At 42.3% G+C, this 19,849-nt stretch overlaps 2 protein-coding genes across 6 annotated transcripts in view; both read right to left on the bottom strand.

Annotated features, from left to right (window-relative positions):
• Positions 1-547: 547 nt before the first annotated feature.
• On the bottom strand, positions 548-10,504 carry nradd (neurotrophin receptor associated death domain). Of its 2 annotated transcripts, none has more exons than XM_086311952.1 (6): positions 10,376-10,504; positions 6,020-6,152; positions 5,562-5,915; positions 4,510-4,714; positions 4,239-4,381; positions 548-2,080 (listed from the first exon to the last, which is right to left on the bottom strand). In XM_086311952.1, the coding sequence occupies exons 1-6, from the start codon at positions 10,487-10,489 to the stop codon at positions 1,770-1,772; spliced, it is 1,260 nt and encodes a 419-aa protein (XP_086168078.1). In that variant the 5' UTR covers positions 10,490-10,504; the 3' UTR covers positions 548-1,769. The 2 variants fall into 2 exon arrangements, with proteins under 2 accessions (XP_086168078.1, XP_086168079.1); XM_086311953.1 differs by having other exon boundaries at positions 549-2,080; positions 10,016-10,463.
• Positions 10,505-13,223: 2,719 nt separating this feature from the next.
• nbeal2 (neurobeachin-like 2) overlaps positions 13,224-19,849 on the bottom strand; it is a 32,107-nt gene continuing 25,481 nt past the window's right edge. For all 4 annotated transcript variants that reach the window (XM_086311955.1, XM_086311957.1, XM_086311954.1 and 1 more), the window contains 18 exons: positions 19,589-19,696; positions 19,401-19,496; positions 19,170-19,294; positions 18,943-19,083; positions 18,725-18,855; positions 18,527-18,636; positions 18,296-18,413; positions 18,086-18,183; positions 17,868-17,981; positions 17,686-17,769; positions 17,462-17,571; positions 16,656-16,828; positions 16,474-16,568; positions 16,232-16,348; positions 15,551-15,712; positions 15,304-15,452; positions 15,054-15,189; positions 13,224-14,898 (listed from right to left, as the gene is read on the bottom strand). In XM_086311955.1, the coding sequence (XP_086168081.1) occupies positions 14,791-14,898; positions 15,054-15,189; positions 15,304-15,452; positions 15,551-15,712; positions 16,232-16,348; positions 16,474-16,568; positions 16,656-16,828; positions 17,462-17,571; positions 17,686-17,769; positions 17,868-17,981; positions 18,086-18,183; positions 18,296-18,413; positions 18,527-18,636; positions 18,725-18,855; positions 18,943-19,083; positions 19,170-19,294; positions 19,401-19,496; positions 19,589-19,696 (2,175 nt within the window). In that variant the 3' untranslated portion in view covers positions 13,224-14,790. The remainder of the gene's footprint in view (positions 14,899-15,053; positions 15,190-15,303; positions 15,453-15,550; positions 15,713-16,231; positions 16,349-16,473; positions 16,569-16,655; positions 16,829-17,461; positions 17,572-17,685; positions 17,770-17,867; positions 17,982-18,085; positions 18,184-18,295; positions 18,414-18,526; positions 18,637-18,724; positions 18,856-18,942; positions 19,084-19,169; positions 19,295-19,400; positions 19,497-19,588; positions 19,697-19,849) is intronic.

Consider the following 19,849-nt stretch of genomic DNA (forward strand, 5'->3'; position numbering starts at 1 on the left):
CAGGCTGATTGTAGCAGATCTGCAGCATAAAGACTGATGTTTTATCGTCTGTATAATGCTACACTTGATTAGTAATTCCACAAAAAGCAAAAGAAGTTAAACATCAAAGTTAGACTTGCTTGCCAATTCATTAGTTACAGGTAGTGAGTACTGGAATGGACCTCATTTTACCTTCAGAGCTCAGTTTCCTGTTCTTAGCTGACTGGAGAAGCCTTCTGCAGCTCTAGCAAGGTTCAACATGTTGTGGATTCAGAGATGCTCTTCTGCATACCTTGGTTGTAATGAGCGGTTATCTTGTTACTGTTGCCTTCCTGTCAGCTGAAAGCAGTCTGGCCATTCTCCTCTGACATCAAACGAGGCGTTTTTGCCCAGAAAACTGTCGCTCACTAGATATTTTCTCCTTTTAGACCAGTCTCTGTGAACTCTGTGATTAAAATCCCAGCAAATCAGCATTTTCTGAAATTGGCTGATTAGATACTTTTTCACTAAACTTACTTACTAAACAGTTATACCTAACAAAGTGGCTGTAAGGGTATTTGTTAAATGACAACTAGGCCACCACAGATATCTCATAGGTTTTATTTACTTTCTGACTTGAAGTGGTGTTAAAATAAATACAAAAACAAGGTGTCAAGCTGAACACAAGGATTAATGTTGAGAACTTTTTCTACATTTTAAAATGGAAAATTCCATCTGCATCTTCACAAATTTCCACTTTAATCCAGGACTTTACCAACCCCTTAACATTTAAAGCGTTTACAATTAAATGATGACTTGAATGATGACAGAAAGCGCTAAGAAAGTTGTTTAGCAGAATCTGACGGTGCTTGATATTTCCTCAGTGTAAATGACCACAGCTACTTTGTGGCTGCAGCAGAAAAAAAAAAAAAAAGATTAAAAAAACCCAACAGAATAGGCAATAACTTTTAACAAACAACCTAGTGAGCAGTTCCTATCTACATACAAGATAAAAGTGTTCTTATAAAAAATATAAACTACAAGCAATAATGGGGACAATTACAGAGATATGACCTTGGTGTTCTCCTGAAGAAATCAGACCACATGCCCATTAAACCCGCACAAATGATCCCCTTTAGGAAAAGCCACATTATACTGGACAGGCAAAAAACATGCCAAAATCAGCTGTACCATAGTGGTTGCTTCAGTTGTGAGTCATAACAAAAAGGCTAGCCATACTAAAAACATGATGACGTAACCTGTGTGCATTTGTACAACAACGTGGGGCGGGATACATATATGTGAATAATATATATTTGGAGTTTTTTTACATAGGGATGGATCTAATTTATGATGTCTCTGAATAATAAAACTCATGCAACATGTAAACATGTTATTTCGCTTCCTGCCACTAACTAAATATTTACAAGACATAGTAGTGTGCGCGTATAAACAACACTGTAAATGCTCTTATTGTTGTGTGAGAGGAGATCTTTCCACGTCATCCCAGATGATCAGGTTGTTCTCTCACTGGTAGCATCAGTTGCAGTGATGAGATATACAACAGTTTATACCGTTAGCGTCCTGCTTATGTGTTGATAGGACACATTAACAGGAGAATCAGTCATGCAGTTAGAGCAATGTACAATCAAGTGGTGACATAAACTGGAGTAAAGGTTCAGAAGGTAAAAAAAAAAAAAAAGAGATTAAAAAACCCATCAGTGGCAGAGGTGGTGATATCAGAGTACCTCTCATCATGTCAGAGTTTTTCACCTGAGTCTCTGAATTTCACACGTAGGGTCGAGAAGTTGTCAGACCACAGACACCCCCTGCACGGGACAGTTAAGAGCTGTTACTATGTCGGGCCTCTCGATGCGGGCCACTGCAGAGCACAGCAGTCCCAGAGTGGAGCCTTCTTTCTGGGCCCAGTTAGAGAGGAGTGTGTGGGCCGGGGCCTCTCCCCGCTCGAACAGATCCAGCTGTTCAGGCTCATAACCCAGCGCCGCACCAAGGTGCCTCCAGCCTCGGCCGCTTCCTTCTTGCAGGAGGCGCTCCACCTCTTCCTGTCTTTGTGGAGGTAGGTTCGTGTAAAGACGGCTGTCCTGCTTGTCTCTCATGTTACCTGTGAAAACAAAATCCAACCAAAGTTACCACATCTGTCCGAAAAGCAGTAGCAGTACTTACAGTATATTATCAAAAGCTATAAATAATACCACAAACATGGGCGCTAGAATAATTGTGTCCTTTTAGAAATACCAAGTTAATTATTGCAAAATTAGGAAGTTTACAGTTGTTGTGGAAAACACTGAAAACTTAAAGGTGATACAGAGATTTCATCCAAACAAAGAGACTTTGTTTAGTTTTAGTGTTAGTTTCTGAAAGCCACAATGCAATACATGGCTTGTCTGCAAGACATCAGTCTGCAGACAAGCTTATATAAAACGGAGCTATGGTTATAATATAACTTTTTGAACTTGCTTTCATATATATTCAATCAAATCGCTTTTCTTAAATTAACCCCTGCAAAATACAGTTGCATTTTATTATAATAAAATAGTAATAATGGATGAACTTGAAAATGAAATTCCTCCTGTGGAAGTTTCCAAGCTAACCAATAAACGCGGCAAAGCTCATGGAGTTGTCTCAAAAACAGAGGAGGTTAGACCAAACACACGTGATTTAAAAGGGATTTTCACGGCACGTCAACTTCCAAGAGACACGGCAGGCGGCATCATGCATAACTTTAAAAACTCATCGGTAAAGCAGCAAACGTCCCTGGGCATGGAAGAAAGGTTTCGCCGAGAAGAATCAGATGTTTAAAAACAACAGCTGAGATAATAACATATGACTGATGTCTTGGATTGTCTGAGGCACCACGTCATTTAAAAGAATAACACAATGCGCTGAGTGGATAAACTGTAATCGCTCGACTTTCCAGCAAGAAATCATTCCTCGGCGTATTTCCAAGTTAGGACTGGTTCCTGAAATGTCCTCACTTCTCATTTAGAGGCACTGAAAATACTTTTCAGGCTTTTAAAGAAAGCAGCGTGAGCTGAAAGTGTTTGGTCACGAGGAATGAACTAAAATTCCAAAAGCGTGGGAGAAACAACAATAAACATTACCCTTTGGCCTTCTTCTCATCATTAAAGTCAAGCATTGTTATCGTTACTTAAAAACTTTAAAACTGTCAACCTGGTTGCATAAATATGCACACCCTTAACCTAATACTTTGCTTCAGTGACTTCTTATTTTAAAACACCATCTAGTCTTTTTAGGTAGAACTCTATCAGCGTGACACGTCTTCACCCTCCCTCGCGTTGTCTCCTGTGCACAGCTGTCTTCACGTCCGCCCACAGATTTCCTGGTGTGTTTATAGATGTCGGGCACGTCCAAAATTTTAATCTTCCCCTGCTGAAGTAATTCTTTTGTTGATCTGGATGTATGCTACGGGTCATTGTTGTGATGAAAGATGACATTCCAGCTGAAGCATGATGCTGCTGCTGCCATGCTTCAGCGTAGCTATTGTGCTCTTTTGGTGATGTGCATAACTTTGGACTTTTTTGCTGTAATTCCAAGTCTTGTCATTTTCCCACATGCTTTTAGGAAGACCGGATGTATTTTGTTCTGGAAAACTAGCAAGGCTTGGGTATTTTTCTCTGTAAAAAAAGGCTTCTGTGTTGCCACCCTACCACATAGCACAGACATATGAAGAATATGAAGATTGTTGTCACATGCAGTACACAACCAGATCTTGCCAGAACTTCCTGCAGCTCCTTTAAGGCCTCTTGGCAGCCTCCCCGACCAGTTTTCTTGTTATCTCTTCATCATTTTTTGATGACTGTCTCCATTGTGCTCAATGGTATATTTAATACCTTGGGAATTCTGTTGTACCCTTCTCCTGACTGATACCTTTCAGCAATTTGACAATTTGTAAACTCTCAGTGGCCCTTTTTGCCGTGACCAGATTAGTTTAACAAAATCGGTTGATTTTGGTTAATCCTCAGTTATATGAGGGTGTGCACACTTATACAAACACACTACACATTAAGCAGTTTGCTTCTCATTTGAATTGCAGAGGTTATTCGTCATATTAAAGATGGAAAAAGCTCTGAAATTATTTATATTGACATCCCAAAAACCCGCGATGGGTGGAAAGGTTGGTTGTTTTTTTGTATCTACTGTTCTCGGGGAGCTGCTAGATGTTTTAGCAGCATTTTTAGAAAGCTTGAATCATTTGAAATCAGTTTAATTTAGTTTCATAGCGTCTGTGGCTATCATACCTTTGCTGGGCTGGTTGTCCTGTAGGCTGTAAGAATCCAGAAATACACCACTGTCGCTCTGAAGCTTCTCTCCTTCTGGAGATGTTCCCAACTCTGCTGCATGGGCCTTAGAGAGCGCCTTCTTCTGTTTGCATGACCTCCAGCTGTGAAGACCACAGTAAAAACAATGATAGTTAATTACCCATTAGGTCCTATTTTTAATCACTGGGGGAATATGTACAGATTCTTATGCACATTTCAAAATAAGGACCCTTCTTCAGTGAAAACCTACCATTTATAAGCCACATAAATAAGCAAACCCAGCACCACAGCAGCCAGAACAGACACATATACAAGAATGTTGCTGTTGCCGCTCTCTTCCTGTGTGGTTAAATCAGTCGTTCCAGGAGCAGGACTGGTCTTCCCGTCCTCCGTTACGCCGGGCCACCGAGGAGCATCGGTTTGACCGGGGCGAGAGAGAATGTGCAGCTTCTTCTCTGTGAAGATTAGGAGATGGACATGCGCCACAGTGAGGAGCATTGCATGTGCACATTTTGCACGTCAGAACACATTTGCACACCATAAATTAGGACCAGATGTAATGATAGCCTCAGCTATCCCACTCCCCTGAGGTTTTCAGACCTTTCATTGCCCCCGTTTCCAGCCTGATTCTCCCTCCTGCCGTCTGCCTATTTTGGGATCAAACAGTATATCGTACTGTGCTGACCCACGAGGGGTCAAAAAGTCATGACTTATGGACCCACGGTGTGCACAGATGACCTAACTCCTGGAGAGCGGGTGTAGCCATTTGGGAGCGAGCAGACTTGCTGTCAGGGTCAGCAGCCTCGCTTGACCTTCAGGTTTTTGAGACAGTTAACCTAAAGACCTGTCAAGCTCATATCAATTGGACTACAGCACTTAAGTGGGCTCTTTTTCACAACTCATGTTTCCCAATTCACAGTGTTACAAAGTGAAGCGTAGATGCAGATGTTGACCACATGTCCTCATTTTTTCAGAGACTCTTCCGCTGCTTGTCTCCCCCTTCCCTTCAGCTCTCTCTTTCATCTTTTTTATGCACTATTGCCTGCATCAGATCTTTAAAGGATAAAGCTCTCATTATTCTGTATTTTCCAATTATCAGCCAGTTATAAAATCAAGACCCCAATCAACCCACTGGGTAATTTATTTTTAATATAATTTATTTTAATAACTTTTACAGCTGATAAAAGCCTCCCCCATGAATATTCATGGTTCTTGGTTTATTCTTGTTAAAAGGGAGTTTTTCTTTCCCTGTCCCTGTTTATGCATTTTATTTACCGAGTCTAAATCTTTGATAAAGCTCACCCATGCAGAGTGTGTCAGATTGGGGCAGGCAGGACCGGATCTCCACCTCATTTTCAGAGCACCGAGCGCAAGGCTGACAGGGACCTGTGGGACGAACCGCCTCCGAGAAGGTTCCAGGGCCGCAGGTGGCGCACACAGTGTCTCCCATAGAGCCACACTGCCGTACAAGCCCCTCACCACGATTGCATTTGGAGCAAGGTGCGCACAAGCTGTGCGAGCTCAAAAAGAAGTAGCCTTTGTCACATTCACACTGTGTGTTTTGAGTGGCAGAGCATGGAGAGAAAGTGGGAATACTGTGTGGACACCTAGCACATGGAAGGCAAGAGCCAAGGTCTTCAGATGAGGAAAATCTGCCTATGGGAAAGATTACAAATTCTGCGTCAAACTGGGTGAAGAAAATGATGAGGCACTTGAAACACGCTGAATCAGAGTAGTAACATTAGATTATAAGTGCTTACCCTCTGGGCACGGTGCACATGTGGTGTCCTTTTTCCCACATTCTACCTTCACTTCAAACCCAGGAGGGCACAGACTGCAACACTCCCCTGATTCAGTGAACTTACCGCTGGCACAGGCATTTCCAAGAGTAACCTACAGCAAAAGGGACACAGTAAGAAAAATAAGATACCCCTACTGGGTTTTTTTTAAGGCAACAAATCATACGTTTGGGCCATTTTTGGATATAAAGTTTTAGGACTGCACGATTAAAGAAGCAGCAAAGAAGATAAACTGTAAATGCCCCCCCCCCCCCCACACACACACACACACACACACACACCCCAAACCCGCCTTGTTTTTAATCTTTCGATCTGCCTTGGTTTTCACCCATAAGTGCTCTTAATCCTTATCTGCAAGTGGGTAATGGAGGTCCCAGCTTGAGTTATGACATGACGAATAGATCAGACATTCCTAACAGCTTGTGCAGGGAGCGAGGGTGCCTGACAGGAGTTGCTGGATTTAATCACATGGCTTTAGGTCATTGAAAAGAATGAAACATAAAGGGGGAAGTAAAACAACCAGAAAAGGAGCGTGAAAGAAGTAAAAGAAAAAAGAAAAAATCTGAGTTTCTGCCTCTCCACTCATTCTAAATTCTGTGTGAATGAGCGCTCTCTGTGTGAATTAACTATACTGGTTGTGGCGGTGACTGGGAATAAAGGAGATGGCCCCAGGCAAGAGTGTCAGTTAACCAAGGCTGCTCAGCATGAGAGTGTCCGTTTGGGTAAGAGGAGCGCTTTGAAGTCACAAAGCCCCGCAGGTGTGTCTGTGAAGGTCAGTATTTCACTAACACGCCCTTCTCCAGGCTCTATGCAACGGCATCTTAAACATGCACACATATTTAAGGGAGATTGACCTACTCCGCCTGGGGCCTGACAAGAGCAAACAGATGTCTAACAACTAACCTCCTGCAAAGGAAAAAAGTAACAGCTAAACAACCTCAATGATGTCTCTCTTTGTTTCTGAAGTCTGCCAAGACACTCAGGAGACATGTGTGAACCTGTAGCCTCCAACAAAAGCCCCCCAGATAAAAACCACACACTCACGCACGGACACACACACACACACACACACACACTCACGCACGGACACACACACACACACACACACAGAGACAGTGGTGTGACTCCAGTCGCGAAACCCAAAATGTTCCGTGCTGATGATACAGGCGAATCGGCTTTGAAACTGTGCTCGACTCGTACCAAAAACAACAGCCGGTTTGACCGCACAGCTTACAGAGGAGCCTGATGATATCTGAACACCAGCCACACAACCCAGAACAGAGGCATTTAGGAGACTGGGGTGGTAGGATCCAGCAGGGAGGAATCAGGATATCTGAGTTGGCGTCATAACCACAATAACTTGTAGCACAGAGGTATCCTGGTAACCCTGGTTTGCCCTCTCCATGTGACTGATGAAGTGCTTAATAACCTTTTGGCCTCTTAATCTATCCTTTGGTAAATATTTAGTGACAGTGGCTCTGTTTTGTTTTTTGGCATTTTTTTGGTGTGTGTGTGTGTGGGGGGGGGGGGGGGGGGGTGTTGACCTCGAGCTTGAATTTGTAGCATTTTATAACGTCTGGTGTGGGTCTGGTTGGTGTAACTCGTTAAACTTGGCTGGGGGGCCAACTGTACGGAGAGCAGGCGCCGGCAAATGCTTGGCGCTTAACCCATTGGTCTCCAGTATACAATGAAAGATTTAATTCATGCCACACTGGAAACCAGCGGGAACTGACATCTACTCCTTACAGGAATAAATACCTACTCATTGTAAATTAAATAGTACTCATTAAGGGTAAATTGAACTTTAAGTACTAAGAGGAGTAAATTATACTTTTACAGGACAATGATGAGTTTCCTGTTTAAGTCTAGAAAGGAGACATAATAACAGAAAAAAACATCTAAATTATTTGTTGCTTGTAAACTCAGAAGGCAAAAACTGTTATTTTTAGTTTCGTGCCACATAAATCGACACGCTTTGCTTTCTAAACATGTATATAACTTGATTCCATTTAATTATTGGCTCTTGTTAATCATCTTGCTACAGCTTGTGTGGCTACAACGTCATACCTTGTCATTATGTTCACTTTTCAAGCAAAGTTTAATTTCCCTCAGAGTCCTCTGGGTCTTATCTGTTGTACTGGGGGGTTATAAAGTCTGAGGGGAACCAAGCTGCAGTTGCTTTTTCCATCAAGGTAAGAAGCTGCAATCTAAAGGGATTCCCCAGTGAGAACAGACGGACCACCGAGGAGCACAGCTTTCAATGGGGCTCTCAACTCCACGGCTGCTGGAGTCACTCAGTCATCGGGGATCTCACACACAAACACACATACACAATTCATTTCAGCCGCCTCTCTGCCTGAAACATTTTCTGAAGTGAGCTCCCTTTTAAAGCCTGCGGATGTGAGTTTCCACTGTTAATCTAATCTGTGTGAAAATAAACATGAAAAGATTGCTCTTCGCCTGTGAAGATGCTGACCCATGATATTTCACAATCCGGCTGTGGCAACAACAGTGAGAGGTCTTTCAGCAGAGTCAGCCCAGGCTGAGAGGGGAAACCTGTCTGAGCAGCACATCTGTGCCCATTCCTGCTATTGGTGCAGTATGCAGGCAGCATGAGGGACAAATTAAAGGACACAGGGTTCCACCACAACCGTGATCCTAAATCAAACGAGACAGCGCGCGCAGATACACCAACTATTCATCTAACGGTTTTCAACTCTCACCAAAGTAAATGAGGTAATTAAAAGTACTAAATGATCCTGAAGTCTGCCTACTCTGTGGAAATTCAAATTAGGGTGGGAACACACTAAACTACCCCCTTGCATGCACACACACACAAACACCACAAACTGGGAGAAAATTATGATAATTGCCTTGCTCCAGATATCCAGACCCCAGCAGTAGTAATAGACTAGGCCACATTTTCACCAGGAACTGCCACTAGCAACAAATGTATCAACGCGTACAGTAAACTAAATGGAAAATGTGTTGTAGAAAGAGTTAAGGTAGTAGAAAAACACCCAACTTCCACACTGAATCATATAGTGACTAATGAAACAATTATTTTTGGAAACAAAAGATTCCTTTTGTGTTTTTCCCAAATGAAAAGCATCTTAAATTCCACAAATTAATCCTACTGATATTATAATTATAAAGAGATACCTATCTTTTTTAGAACTAAAGCCTTATCTAACCACTTTGATCTAACAAAAGTGCTCTGACTCTTAAAAAGCATGTCTAGACAGGACTACAAGCCCCATGGGCTTTTTCAGGTAGATGAGTGTCAAATTATTGTCTGAAACTGTGAGGTAGAGGTTTTCTTTGCACCCTGATCCTGGCTTAATGGCATGCTATCAAACACCACCGAAACTATAATCTGTCTTTAAATCATACACCATTTATTTTAATGTGGCTGCTTAATCTTGATAAATGGTGTGCTCCTGGGTTTTGTTCCTGTTTTATGTGTTTGGTTCATTGTAGCCGGTGTGATGGGCTCAAAATGCGAAGTTTCGTGGGAAAACAATGAGATTGCAATAAATAAATAAATAAAAAAACACACACACAAGAAGAGGAAGAAATAGTGCCAAGGAGGTCTTCAGTAGGCTTCGTCTTAGCATGTGCATCTGAGAAATATGTTTACCACGGTTCGATTCCAGTTTTGTCAAGAGAGCCTTTCAAAGACGCACTAATTTTACTCTATTATCACCTCTGACGCTTATATTCACCAACATGTGTCGTGTGACAGCCCTGACGAAGTACGGTTCTGTGTTGTGAAACAGATTTCCTTTGGGAGCAATGGTGCAAACTGAGCTGGATTAAGTTTACTCAAGTTTAAACAGACCCCTGATGTAAAGCCACGAGTGTGGAATAAGTAAGAAACGCCTTATAAAACACGTCAAAGTGAAAATCTGACTTTAGCTCATGTGGTGGTAAAGCGTGCAATAAACTGTAGCTTACTTTTAACAGCAGAAATGCGCATACGACAAACGGTTTCATGTCTTCAGCTCCAAAATCCTCTTTGGCTTCGACACACACAGGGGCGTCTCAAAATCGTCCACAGAACAGTGTTTTCACTCTGCAGCCTCCAACAATGGCATGAAAAATGCCAAAACCTCAAGTTCCCCGAGTCTAGTTAAATACACCAACTTGTCCTAAAACGCGCTGGTTCCACAGAAAGGAGAATTCGATCATAGTCCAGTAACCAGATGAGGGTTTTTACGCGTGAGGAAGCAGTTTTAAAATGTGTATAATCCTTCGGTCTTCTCCGCGTAGCGCTGCAGCCCGATGCGTCTGTGTCAGTGCATTCCTCAATGTTACCTTAAAACAAAGTTTCTTCTGTCTCAGCTCAGAGGACGCACCAACTGCCACACTCCTGCAGCTTTGCAACAGATGAATCTGCTGCGAGTTCTCAGGAGCCTTTTCTCCTCCCATCGACTCGGCTTTCAGTGCGGCTTCGTGATTGGCTGCATCCCGGAGCTCGGTAACAAGTACAGACGATACAGGAAGGGAGAAAAGTAAAGGTAACCGTCATTGTTATCGACTGTGTGTCAATGTTATGTATCTAATGTTACGTGTCTACAGGCTCAGTGCACTAGCTTAAAAAGAGCAACCCCAAAGTTTCCAGTATTAAACACAATAATGGGACATTAATACATAAACAGTCTTGTTAATAAATGGGATAAAGGTATTAGTTTATAGACTAGACTGTTCAGATAGTTTGTACTGATATTTATTAATTTTTTCCAAAATTTTATTGTAATTATTGCCTCTCCTGTATTTATCTGTCTGCTCTTTTTGTCAGTTAGCCAACAAAATAAGACTTTACATGCAGATATGAAATGTGTTGCATTGTTGGATACTTTTTTTTAAATCTGAAGCTGAGTAATCCTAGTGAAAAATGCGTAAAAGCAGGACTTTACCGATCACGTTTTACTGCGTTAGGCCCTACAGGGATGCTCGCAAAGAGCTGTGATCAGTTGTTATCAGAAACAAAAGAGGGCATGCGAATCAAACAAGCGCCCTTAAGAAGAAGTACATGTTTGATCTCAAGTAATTCAAAAGATTAGAAAACCAATCCAGGCTAAATTACACACCTTGTAAATTCTAGAGAGCGCATCGCAGGGGGCCCGGAGACTTCAGAGGCAAACAAATGGAAAGATCTCTCAGACACAATACTACTTGCACTTCAAAGCCTGCCGAGAGATAAGAGGAGACTGAGGATGTTCCTCCTCTGATAAAATGCCAAAAAATATTTGAGACAAGCAGGGATCTCCTTTGCGTTCATTCATAACAACTGACAAAGTCTCCGCACTGCAAAAACCTCAATCTGCCTGAGGAATTCTTTTTTAGTTTTGAGTCTATATTTTAAACACGTCTTTTCTTTTCTTTTTTCACCCTATTAAATCTACTTTCGGCTGCATGTTTGTTTAAGTTTAAAAAAAAAAAGAAATTACGCCGGATGCCCTGCCTGACTCAAACTTCGGGATCTGCGTCTCCTTCAACCAAGGAACTTTAGTTTGTTAGGTGAATGTGTAAACCACCACAACGTAGAGCTACTATTGCCCTGCAAAATCAAGTAGATTTTTTTTTATCTTCTATGAGTTTATAATTGAGGCACTATGAGAGTGTGAATCAAATAAGCACTCTTAAAAATACATGCATTGTTAAATAACGCAATACGAAGAAAAATAAAGTTTATTTCAAGACTGATTTAAAAATAAATAATATAAATGAGTTTGTAGTTACAGCAGACAAATCTGCCTCACTATGAAAACAAGCCTAAAAGTTTATTTTTATGGGGAACAGGTTCCAATAAGATTAGCTTACTGGAACTAAAGAAAAAAAGTTGGGTTTTTTTTTTTTTAGGATTCAGTAACCATCCTTCAAAGCAAGTTTTATCATAAATCAGAAAAATAAACAGTCTTCATCAGTGTCTTCCCCCTTCACTTGTCTGCATTATCTGGCTGTAGGAGCACAAACTGCTTATCAGAGTTTGTTTGTAGTTATACATGACTGGGAATGATAAGGAAGCTATAAAAAGGAAAGAAAATGAAGTTCTTCTCCACAGGCCAAGGTGAAATGGACCAGTGGAGGAAAAAAAAGAAGAGGAGGAGGACGCGGGGGTTGGGATCTGAGGTCGTTTGAGCGAGGACTATTTGAGAGTTGTTGCGGTTCTTGGCAGGAACATCTTGAACAACACCAAAATTGCAGCATATCATGAAATCAATCCCCTCTGCCTGCCCTCAGGTCTGGAGAGGTCAGACGGAGATGCTGGCAGCAACTGGGAGCGAGGTGTTAATCCCTCCCTCCATTGTCAGAGGGACCACATCAGAGCAACTGCACCCTCCTACTACACTTCCCTTATTCACTGCGCTGTGGTTTGTATTTGACTGGAGGTCCACAGGTCAGTTTTACCACCCACCTCCCCCCTCCCAACCCTACTGAATTGTACCTCATAGAGGCGTTTATGGGGAGGCTGACAGGATGTTCGGCCCACCAGGAGATCAAAGTCACTTGAAGTAAATGCGCTCTTGCTTGCTGTGACCTTTTCAACTCTTTTAGGGTTAACATCACAGATGCATGCAAGGCTGGGATTATGGAGGAGCTGGATGAGCTACATTGTGGCAGCAGATCAGTTTCCTTCCTCCTGGGGTTCACACACACACACACACACACACACACACACGCACAATCAGAGCTCATTTTTCAGCCCTATCATCTGATCAACCTCAGGTAACAGGGCTGTTGGTTCACTGAAAATAAGACGATTGAAAGTAAGCATCGGGAAGGAGCAATACAACTTCTCACACTGAGAGCAAACAGAAACAATAATGTCTTTAAAGTTACAAGGAGCTGGACGTTTCTTTTACTAGAGCAATGCCACCACTTAATAACAGTGGGAAAGAGAAATGGATCAAGTCCAACTGCAACACGCATGGCGTTTCTTACGGATCACTTTGAATCCGAATGATTTCAACACCAAAATTAAAATACATAAAATACAGCACGACTCAAAAGTGCTTTAGATGGAGGATCGGGACTGCAATGACTGCAAAGACGTACATCTAAAACTGATGAATTCAAAGTCTCTGAGAGTTACTGCATAGTTGTGTGAAATAATGCATTCGCCCTGGTTAGAGCAAAACGTCATAAACCGATATCAGTATTTGCAAGACGTGTTTTATTCACAGACTGTCTCAGCAATGCACAGCTTATACATTTATCCTTATCTTACTGCTGTGTAAATATGATTTTTAGACAGTCTGAACCCATTGAATCAAACAGTGGAGAAAAAGGTTGAAATGAGGAGTAATCATTTCATTTCAAATATAGTTTCCTTTACATTTCTTATGCATTTATTCAGAGAATCTCTGACAACTAGTCATTTTATGTGTGCAACATATTATGGGTATTGCTTTCACCCAGACAGTTCCCTTTGTCTTTCTCCCATTAATGACACTGCAAAACATCGACTTTGTTCCAACCGCAGTATTACAAAAAAAGAAAGAAAGAAAAAAGAAAAAGGAAAAAAAAAAAGCTGGCAGGAAGTGAATTCCTCTAAAACTCACTGACAGACTTTCTACACACATGTTTCAGATGTTCTCAGTACTTCATAAGTGGTTTTACAATACCAGCACAGTCAACAGTTCATCGAATCCACGTCTGAGTCACAGCGGAGTAGAAAAGTGTGTTCAAAATGGATCAGCAGGGACAACAAATCTGACATATAGTGATTTTAGATTCAGTGTTTATACAAGGCCTTAGATGAAAAAGGCACTTTTGAGCTCAAATATAACAGGAATACAGTCATATGGTGAACAGAGTAGCAACAAAACCATTCCAGAAGAATTTATAAAAGCCTTAACGCTATCATGAATAAGGCAACAGAGGGCCCTGCATTTGAGGTTCATTGCATCCAAACTCCACATAGTTAAAAAAACGAATATACTTCACATACTTGACCATTAAAGCAGTTATTGCTTTAATTGTAACAGTCTTACATTACCTAGAGCCTTAAGGAATGCAGAGATTATAAAATGTGGTATCCTGGTGTATTTCTGGTGCTAGGATAAGGATCTTTCAACCACTAAACATTATAAAACGGCATTAAGTATACTAGCCTTGTTACCCCGTGTCTTTCTTTACAAAATCTGACCTTTTGTGGTATTACCAGTATTGCAATTTGGGAATCTCAAGCAACATCTACTGTAGTTTTTTTTCAAGTTTTCAGGAGTTTTAAGAAGTTGCCATTGCCAAAGAATGGCTTTGGGACATTCAACAGTACAGGGATTGTAGCCGTGTCTCCGACAATAAAGGAGAAAAACATGGAGCCCGGGGAGTTCACAGCACGACTCGTCTTTGCGTCTGAGGCTGAATGTGGATCAGAGTGAGTCAGTCCCCTGAAATATGACTCAGAGCACATACAGTTCGACAGCAGTCCACAACCGCAAACACGGAGCTCTTCTCCATACACAAAACAAGGCCACTCTTTGGAATGATGCTGATTAAAAACAGTGTAACCATCAATGAAATATGCAATAAAATATAAAACCATTTAAGAGTAGAAAGTGCTCAGTGTATAGTTGCTCTCTCAGAGAGACAAGTGGCTGGCTGGAGAGCATAGTTTACTATTCTTTACAGTTTGTAAAGGACAGGAGGCCTTGTTGAGTCTCGCGAGCGTGTGACGATGCATCCTACAGAGTCCTCAGGGTTCCTCCCGACTGTCGCTCGTCTCATTTGCCAGCATTCTCTGTGGGATTGTACTCGGTTTCACCTGACGACACCTGAGAGATGCGGCGCGTGGAGCCCCACAGACGACGGGAGAATTGTCCTGAGCGAACCTGAAAGGAGGAGGGCCAGCACGTTAATCTTCACTTCTAAAAAGGCTCGATTATCATAAGAAAAACCTTGTTTTCAGCAAATATTTAGCATACAAGAGCCTCCTTCCCACACCCCCACTCTCTCACATCTGACAGTTACCACTCCTGCTTCTCACCTCCTCTGGTTTCCCAGCCCCCACCACAATTAACTTCCCGTCTTCTAGTCCCACTAGGATGTGGCTGCACTCTTTGGTGACAGACACACTCCTCACAGTGACCCTCAAGGCCAGGGGTGTCACCAAAGCATCCAGGCTGCAAAAGAGGGAAGAGTTAGAACCAAACATTTTTTTGCTCTGAAGTTTTGTGCAAATGCTATAAATTAGCAGCCTTTAAATTAACATTGCACCGTGTTCTTCATCTCTTTACCTGTATAAGTCCCGAATGTGGAGGTTGCCTTGAATAGTTCCCAGGATGACATATTCAGACACCAGGTGGAGTGCAGTCACCTGCTCCTCCATGGTGAAAGAAGACAGCAGACAGCCGTTCACTGAGTAAACATGAATGGAGTACTTGCCCTGCAGGAATAAGCAACATTTGGATAGTGACATAAGCGGAAAGAAAAAAGGAGCCGTACATTCGAATGCATTAGAAAATATATGTTTACTGGACGTGCCTTCTTGTTGGAGCGTTCCTCCAGAGACGTCTGTACTACAATGTGGCCTTCCATTCCCACCTGTAGCCCGGAGATTTGGGCGGGTATGCAGCTTTCGTTAGGTGGCCGCAATGTTCGCAAGAACTGGCCTCGTCGGACTGTGTGCACTATCACAGTTCCATCCTGGCACACAGGAAGCACAAGCAGAGCTTCATTAAAGATCCAACAGCACTTCAAGCTTAAACCTGTCATCTTGTCATGCTTGCGAGGTGACAACTCTTGGCGTAAGAAGTCAAGTTTAAGTTCCTGTAATAAGAGCTAAGAATTGCAGACCTGAATTTTCTGTTTGCCCCCTGAGGATTTGATGCTATTTATTTATATAAAAGTTTGAGGGGCAGCTTGGCAGGACGCCTTCTGTGCACTCTAATCAAAAAAACGGAGTATTTCCAGAAGGGAGAACACATCTGAAGCATACTATCTTCTGTTGTATGCTACATGTGCAAAAGATCAACACTGGGCCACAGCCTGGCTTGATTTTCTGAACGTTGCCTGGACTTCATGTGTGAAACAGATCTAGATCATTTAATAATGAGATACTTTTTAAAAAAAATCGCTGGCATAACATCTTTAAATTTCTCTCTTAAATAGTAGCATAAGTACTTTTATTTCATCTTTAACACGTCCACGTTTTACATCTCTGACCTTTGATCCTGAGACAGCCATGTCCAGTTCAGTGCTGATGGCCACACAGGTTACCTCCTGGTCATGCCCACAGAGAATCTGTACTGGCCGGGGAGACAAGCTGCTGGAGAAACCACCCTGAATGACAAAAAAAAAAAGAAAAGAGAGACTCTTTGCGTGAAGGCTTCATTTTGAGCACAGCTGCTTCTTAGTGCAATTTACAACTGCTGCATGTGAGTGAGGCTAAGCATAAAGATGATCACCTGCTGTAGAACCTGCCACACTATACAGGATGTGTCCCTTGAACCAGAGATGAGGTAGATGCCACAGAGATCCAGAGCCAAGCAAGTAACAACGTCTTCGAAGAACACACAGAAACACAGATAAATGCGCAACAATGCAAAATACAAATATTCCTTTAAGACAGATAACCATCAGAACTCACCAACGTGCCGGCAGATCCTTCCAACCAGCTTGCCTTTCGCCAGCTGGGTGACGCGGAGACTGCAATCCCAGTGTCCCCCGCTGAACAGCAGGCGACCATCATTAGACACGACCAGCACCTGAGCGCTGATGTCGACCCCAGGAGCGAAAGGTCCGCTCAAGAAACGCTGAGTTCTGGGACACAAAGCGGGATTGCAAAAGATCAAAGCGACTTCGAAACAAACAACAAGAGCAAGCTGTGGTCTAAATGTGGACGATTTATAATGTGCCATAAAACTGTCACGACTTCTGCAGATTACAACCTGTGTGAAAGAAAATGTTCAAATGGTTTTTATCGTTATTTATTTCCTGCTTCCTGATCCATGGAAACGATAAGCTGAAAATAAGATCCAGTAAAGCAAATTTCAACAAATTAAAAGGAACTCTGAATCATCACGGACGAGGACAGACAGATGTTGTGCTTCCATCCAGCTATCAGGAATTTTCTTTATCCTGGGAAATGCTGCAATGAGTGCAAAACATTTAAATTTAAGCACAAAGTACCCAAAGTAATCTTGTCACCGTTTCTGTAGAGTCAGATAAGGATCCTGTACTTCAGAGGATCTTCTCAGAAAAGAAAAAAATAGCAGGGTAGTGTGATTTCTTCTGCCATCAGCTTTTAAATAGAGCTCTTTTACTGCTTGCCACACCTGCCTCTAGAGTCCTGCAATTGGGCCCTTATCAGGACATTATTACGTGTAATTTACGAACACTTTTCTCCCTAGAAAATGGAGTTTCCATGGGTGTATTATTTGTTAAGGCACTCACTTAGGATTATTCATCGTGGGGTCTTTAGAGAAGGTGAAGTAGTTGGCGATGTTTTTGTCGTACGGCAGCCAGTTGTGTGTCCCTATCAACCCGTTGGAACTGACGGTCACCTACAGAGGAAAAATCATCTTAATGCAAAAGTTACACCAGCCTTTTCTCTACTATCTAACACAAATGTCTTACTGTTGCTACTGCCTGGGTTTAGTTATGAATTTGGTCCTTACCAGTATATCTGAGCCCTGGGTGATGGAGCGGGTCTGTGTCTTTGGTACCACAGCTTGGACCACAGGAAAGCCATCACTTACCACCTGAGGCACACACGAATAAACACATACACATACACAAACATGACTTAATATTCATTATTTGAGTTGAGGAATGAGTTTAAAAAGATTTTAGGCCGTACCTCCTTAAATGGCCGGAGTTTTTGGATATGTTCAAAGATATTCAGGGGGAGAGTGTCCAGACGGGCCTGCCGCCTTGATGCGTTCTCAGCTGACATGCGAGGCGGATGAGGCTCCTGATTGGACACAAATGTGTTATAACACTGCTGCTTTTTTTTTTTAAACAAAAAGTCAGATTATTATTTATCTTGAAAAAAGCTGTGAAATATTTTGAGTGTACCTTAAGGAGCTGACAAGGTGTCTGTCCAAAGTTGCTGATGATGCCCTCCAAGGCCTTGCGCTCATTCTCATTGGCTATTGCATCCAGATCTACTGCACCTGCACAGAGGTCAAGAAAACTGTAAGAAAGAGCCACAACCAAGAAAACAGAATAACAATTAATGCTGAGTGAAGTTTCCTTTTTTTTTCCTGTTCTTTATTCTAGCCTTACCCTCATAAGTACAGTAGTAGAAGACATTGAGGGCATTCACTGCCTCTTCGCCTCTCTGCTTATAACCAAAGATCAGGTCAATCCACTCATGGAGGTGATTGGACACGTACTCAGACTCCTACAGTTTAAGATAAAAGAAATTACGTTCTTTAGCAGTTTCCTTAACAAAATATTCTCACAAGAAAATGCATGAGTAAGTTTTAGAGACACAGGATGTTTGTGTAGACTCACCAGGGCTTTCTTGTGTTTTCTGATAAAGTCTTCCCTTGATGTCGCCCAGCGAGGCAGCACAACATCTGTCACAGGCTCCTGAGATATCTGTAACTGGCCTAGGTCGAAGCCTATAACAGTCATGGAGCAGCTATGAGTTAATATTTTTCATCTTTAAGCATTTATTTGACAAAATATATATATATGGGCACTCTTTACCGTTCATATTCTGCAGGAATTCTGGGAAGTAAAAGAACTCTGGGATGAGCTCTTTGACATCAGCTGGACTCTCCATGCGAGCCTGCCAGGCTGCTGCCACCGAGTGGAACTGTCTGTCAGAGCAGTCAAACCTAAACAGTGGCAACAAAGACCTGTGTGAGAAAACAAGATACCAGGAAACTCAAGAAACTCCTGAACTAGTCAGCACTCCCACCCACTTTCCACTCTGTAGCTGGATATGCAGGGTGGTGAATGGCTCCATGCGGATCATGTAGTGCATGACTCCTGCTGCATTAGAGTAGTGTGTGCCATAGTGGAATTTGTCAATGGTGCCCGTTGGGTCCTCAAAGCTCTCATATCTAAAGAATAAAGAAAAATATGTCAACAAATTATTTATATTATCCATTCAGGTGGTAACACAGGAACTGCTTCAAGACCCACTTACTTCTCTCTGACATTCTGTGCATGACGTGGGTTGACCACACCGATGGGTTTGGATAAATCCCTGAACACTGCAGGGTCCTCCAGATCCAGAACAGTAGAGGTGTAGTCGCACAAGACCCAGGGAAACTGAAGAGAAACAAAAACACACAACTCACTGTAGCATTTGCTCACACTGAAAGTGCAAACTCTTTGGTGATAGCAGTGGTAGCAGATACAAGTGCGGCACACTTACCACAGGGTACTGCGACAGGTCGTTGTAAGTGCGTCCAGCAATGGTGTTCAGTTGCATCAAATACTCAAAATTGGAGATCTCTCTGCACACCCATTTCTGTTAACATCAATACTGGACTGGTCACAAACATGTACATGATTGATGATCTTTGTCTGAAGAATGTCTGAAGAAATGATATGAATTAAGACCTGTGTGAGCCCAGATGCCTTCAGCAGCTCTTGGGGAGAGCGGGAGCCAAAGTAAAAGAGGTTTGGAGGCCGCAGACCGAGTATCCTAGAATAGACTTTGTTTCGTACCTGAAGGGTGAGAGATTGAGAATCTTAGAGAGCACAGAAGCCGCAGTTTCATAACTTCAAAAGCACAGACTTCACTGAAACTAAACAGCAGAAGCTCTTTAGTTTCAATTATGGCTGCAGCTTCCTGAGCAGTTCAATTTAAATCAGGCGTCA

The sequence above is a fragment of the Aulonocara sp. 'chitande type north' Nkhata Bay genome, linkage group LG11 (assembly GCF_057382095.1).
Source record: "Aulonocara sp. 'chitande type north' Nkhata Bay isolate Kocher_YH1m ecotype deep benthic linkage group LG11, A_spYH_male_GT1.1, whole genome shotgun sequence".
NCBI lineage: Eukaryota > Metazoa > Chordata > Actinopteri > Cichliformes > Cichlidae > Aulonocara > Aulonocara sp. 'chitande type north' Nkhata Bay.

Excerpts from the sequence above, each read along its gene's own strand:
- nradd (XM_086311952.1), bottom strand. The coding sequence starts at position 10,489 with ATGGGAGGAGAAAAGGCTCCTGAGAACTCGCAGCAGATTCATCTGTTG. Across the intron at positions 5,916-6,019 it reads ATGTGCACCGTGCCCAGAGG|GCAGATTTTCCTCATCTGAA; the intron begins GTAAGCACTTAT and ends TCTTTCCCATAG. Across the intron at positions 2,081-4,238 it reads GGACAACCAGCCCAGCAAAG|GTAACATGAGAGACAAGCAG; the intron begins GTATGATAGCCA and ends TTGTTTTCACAG.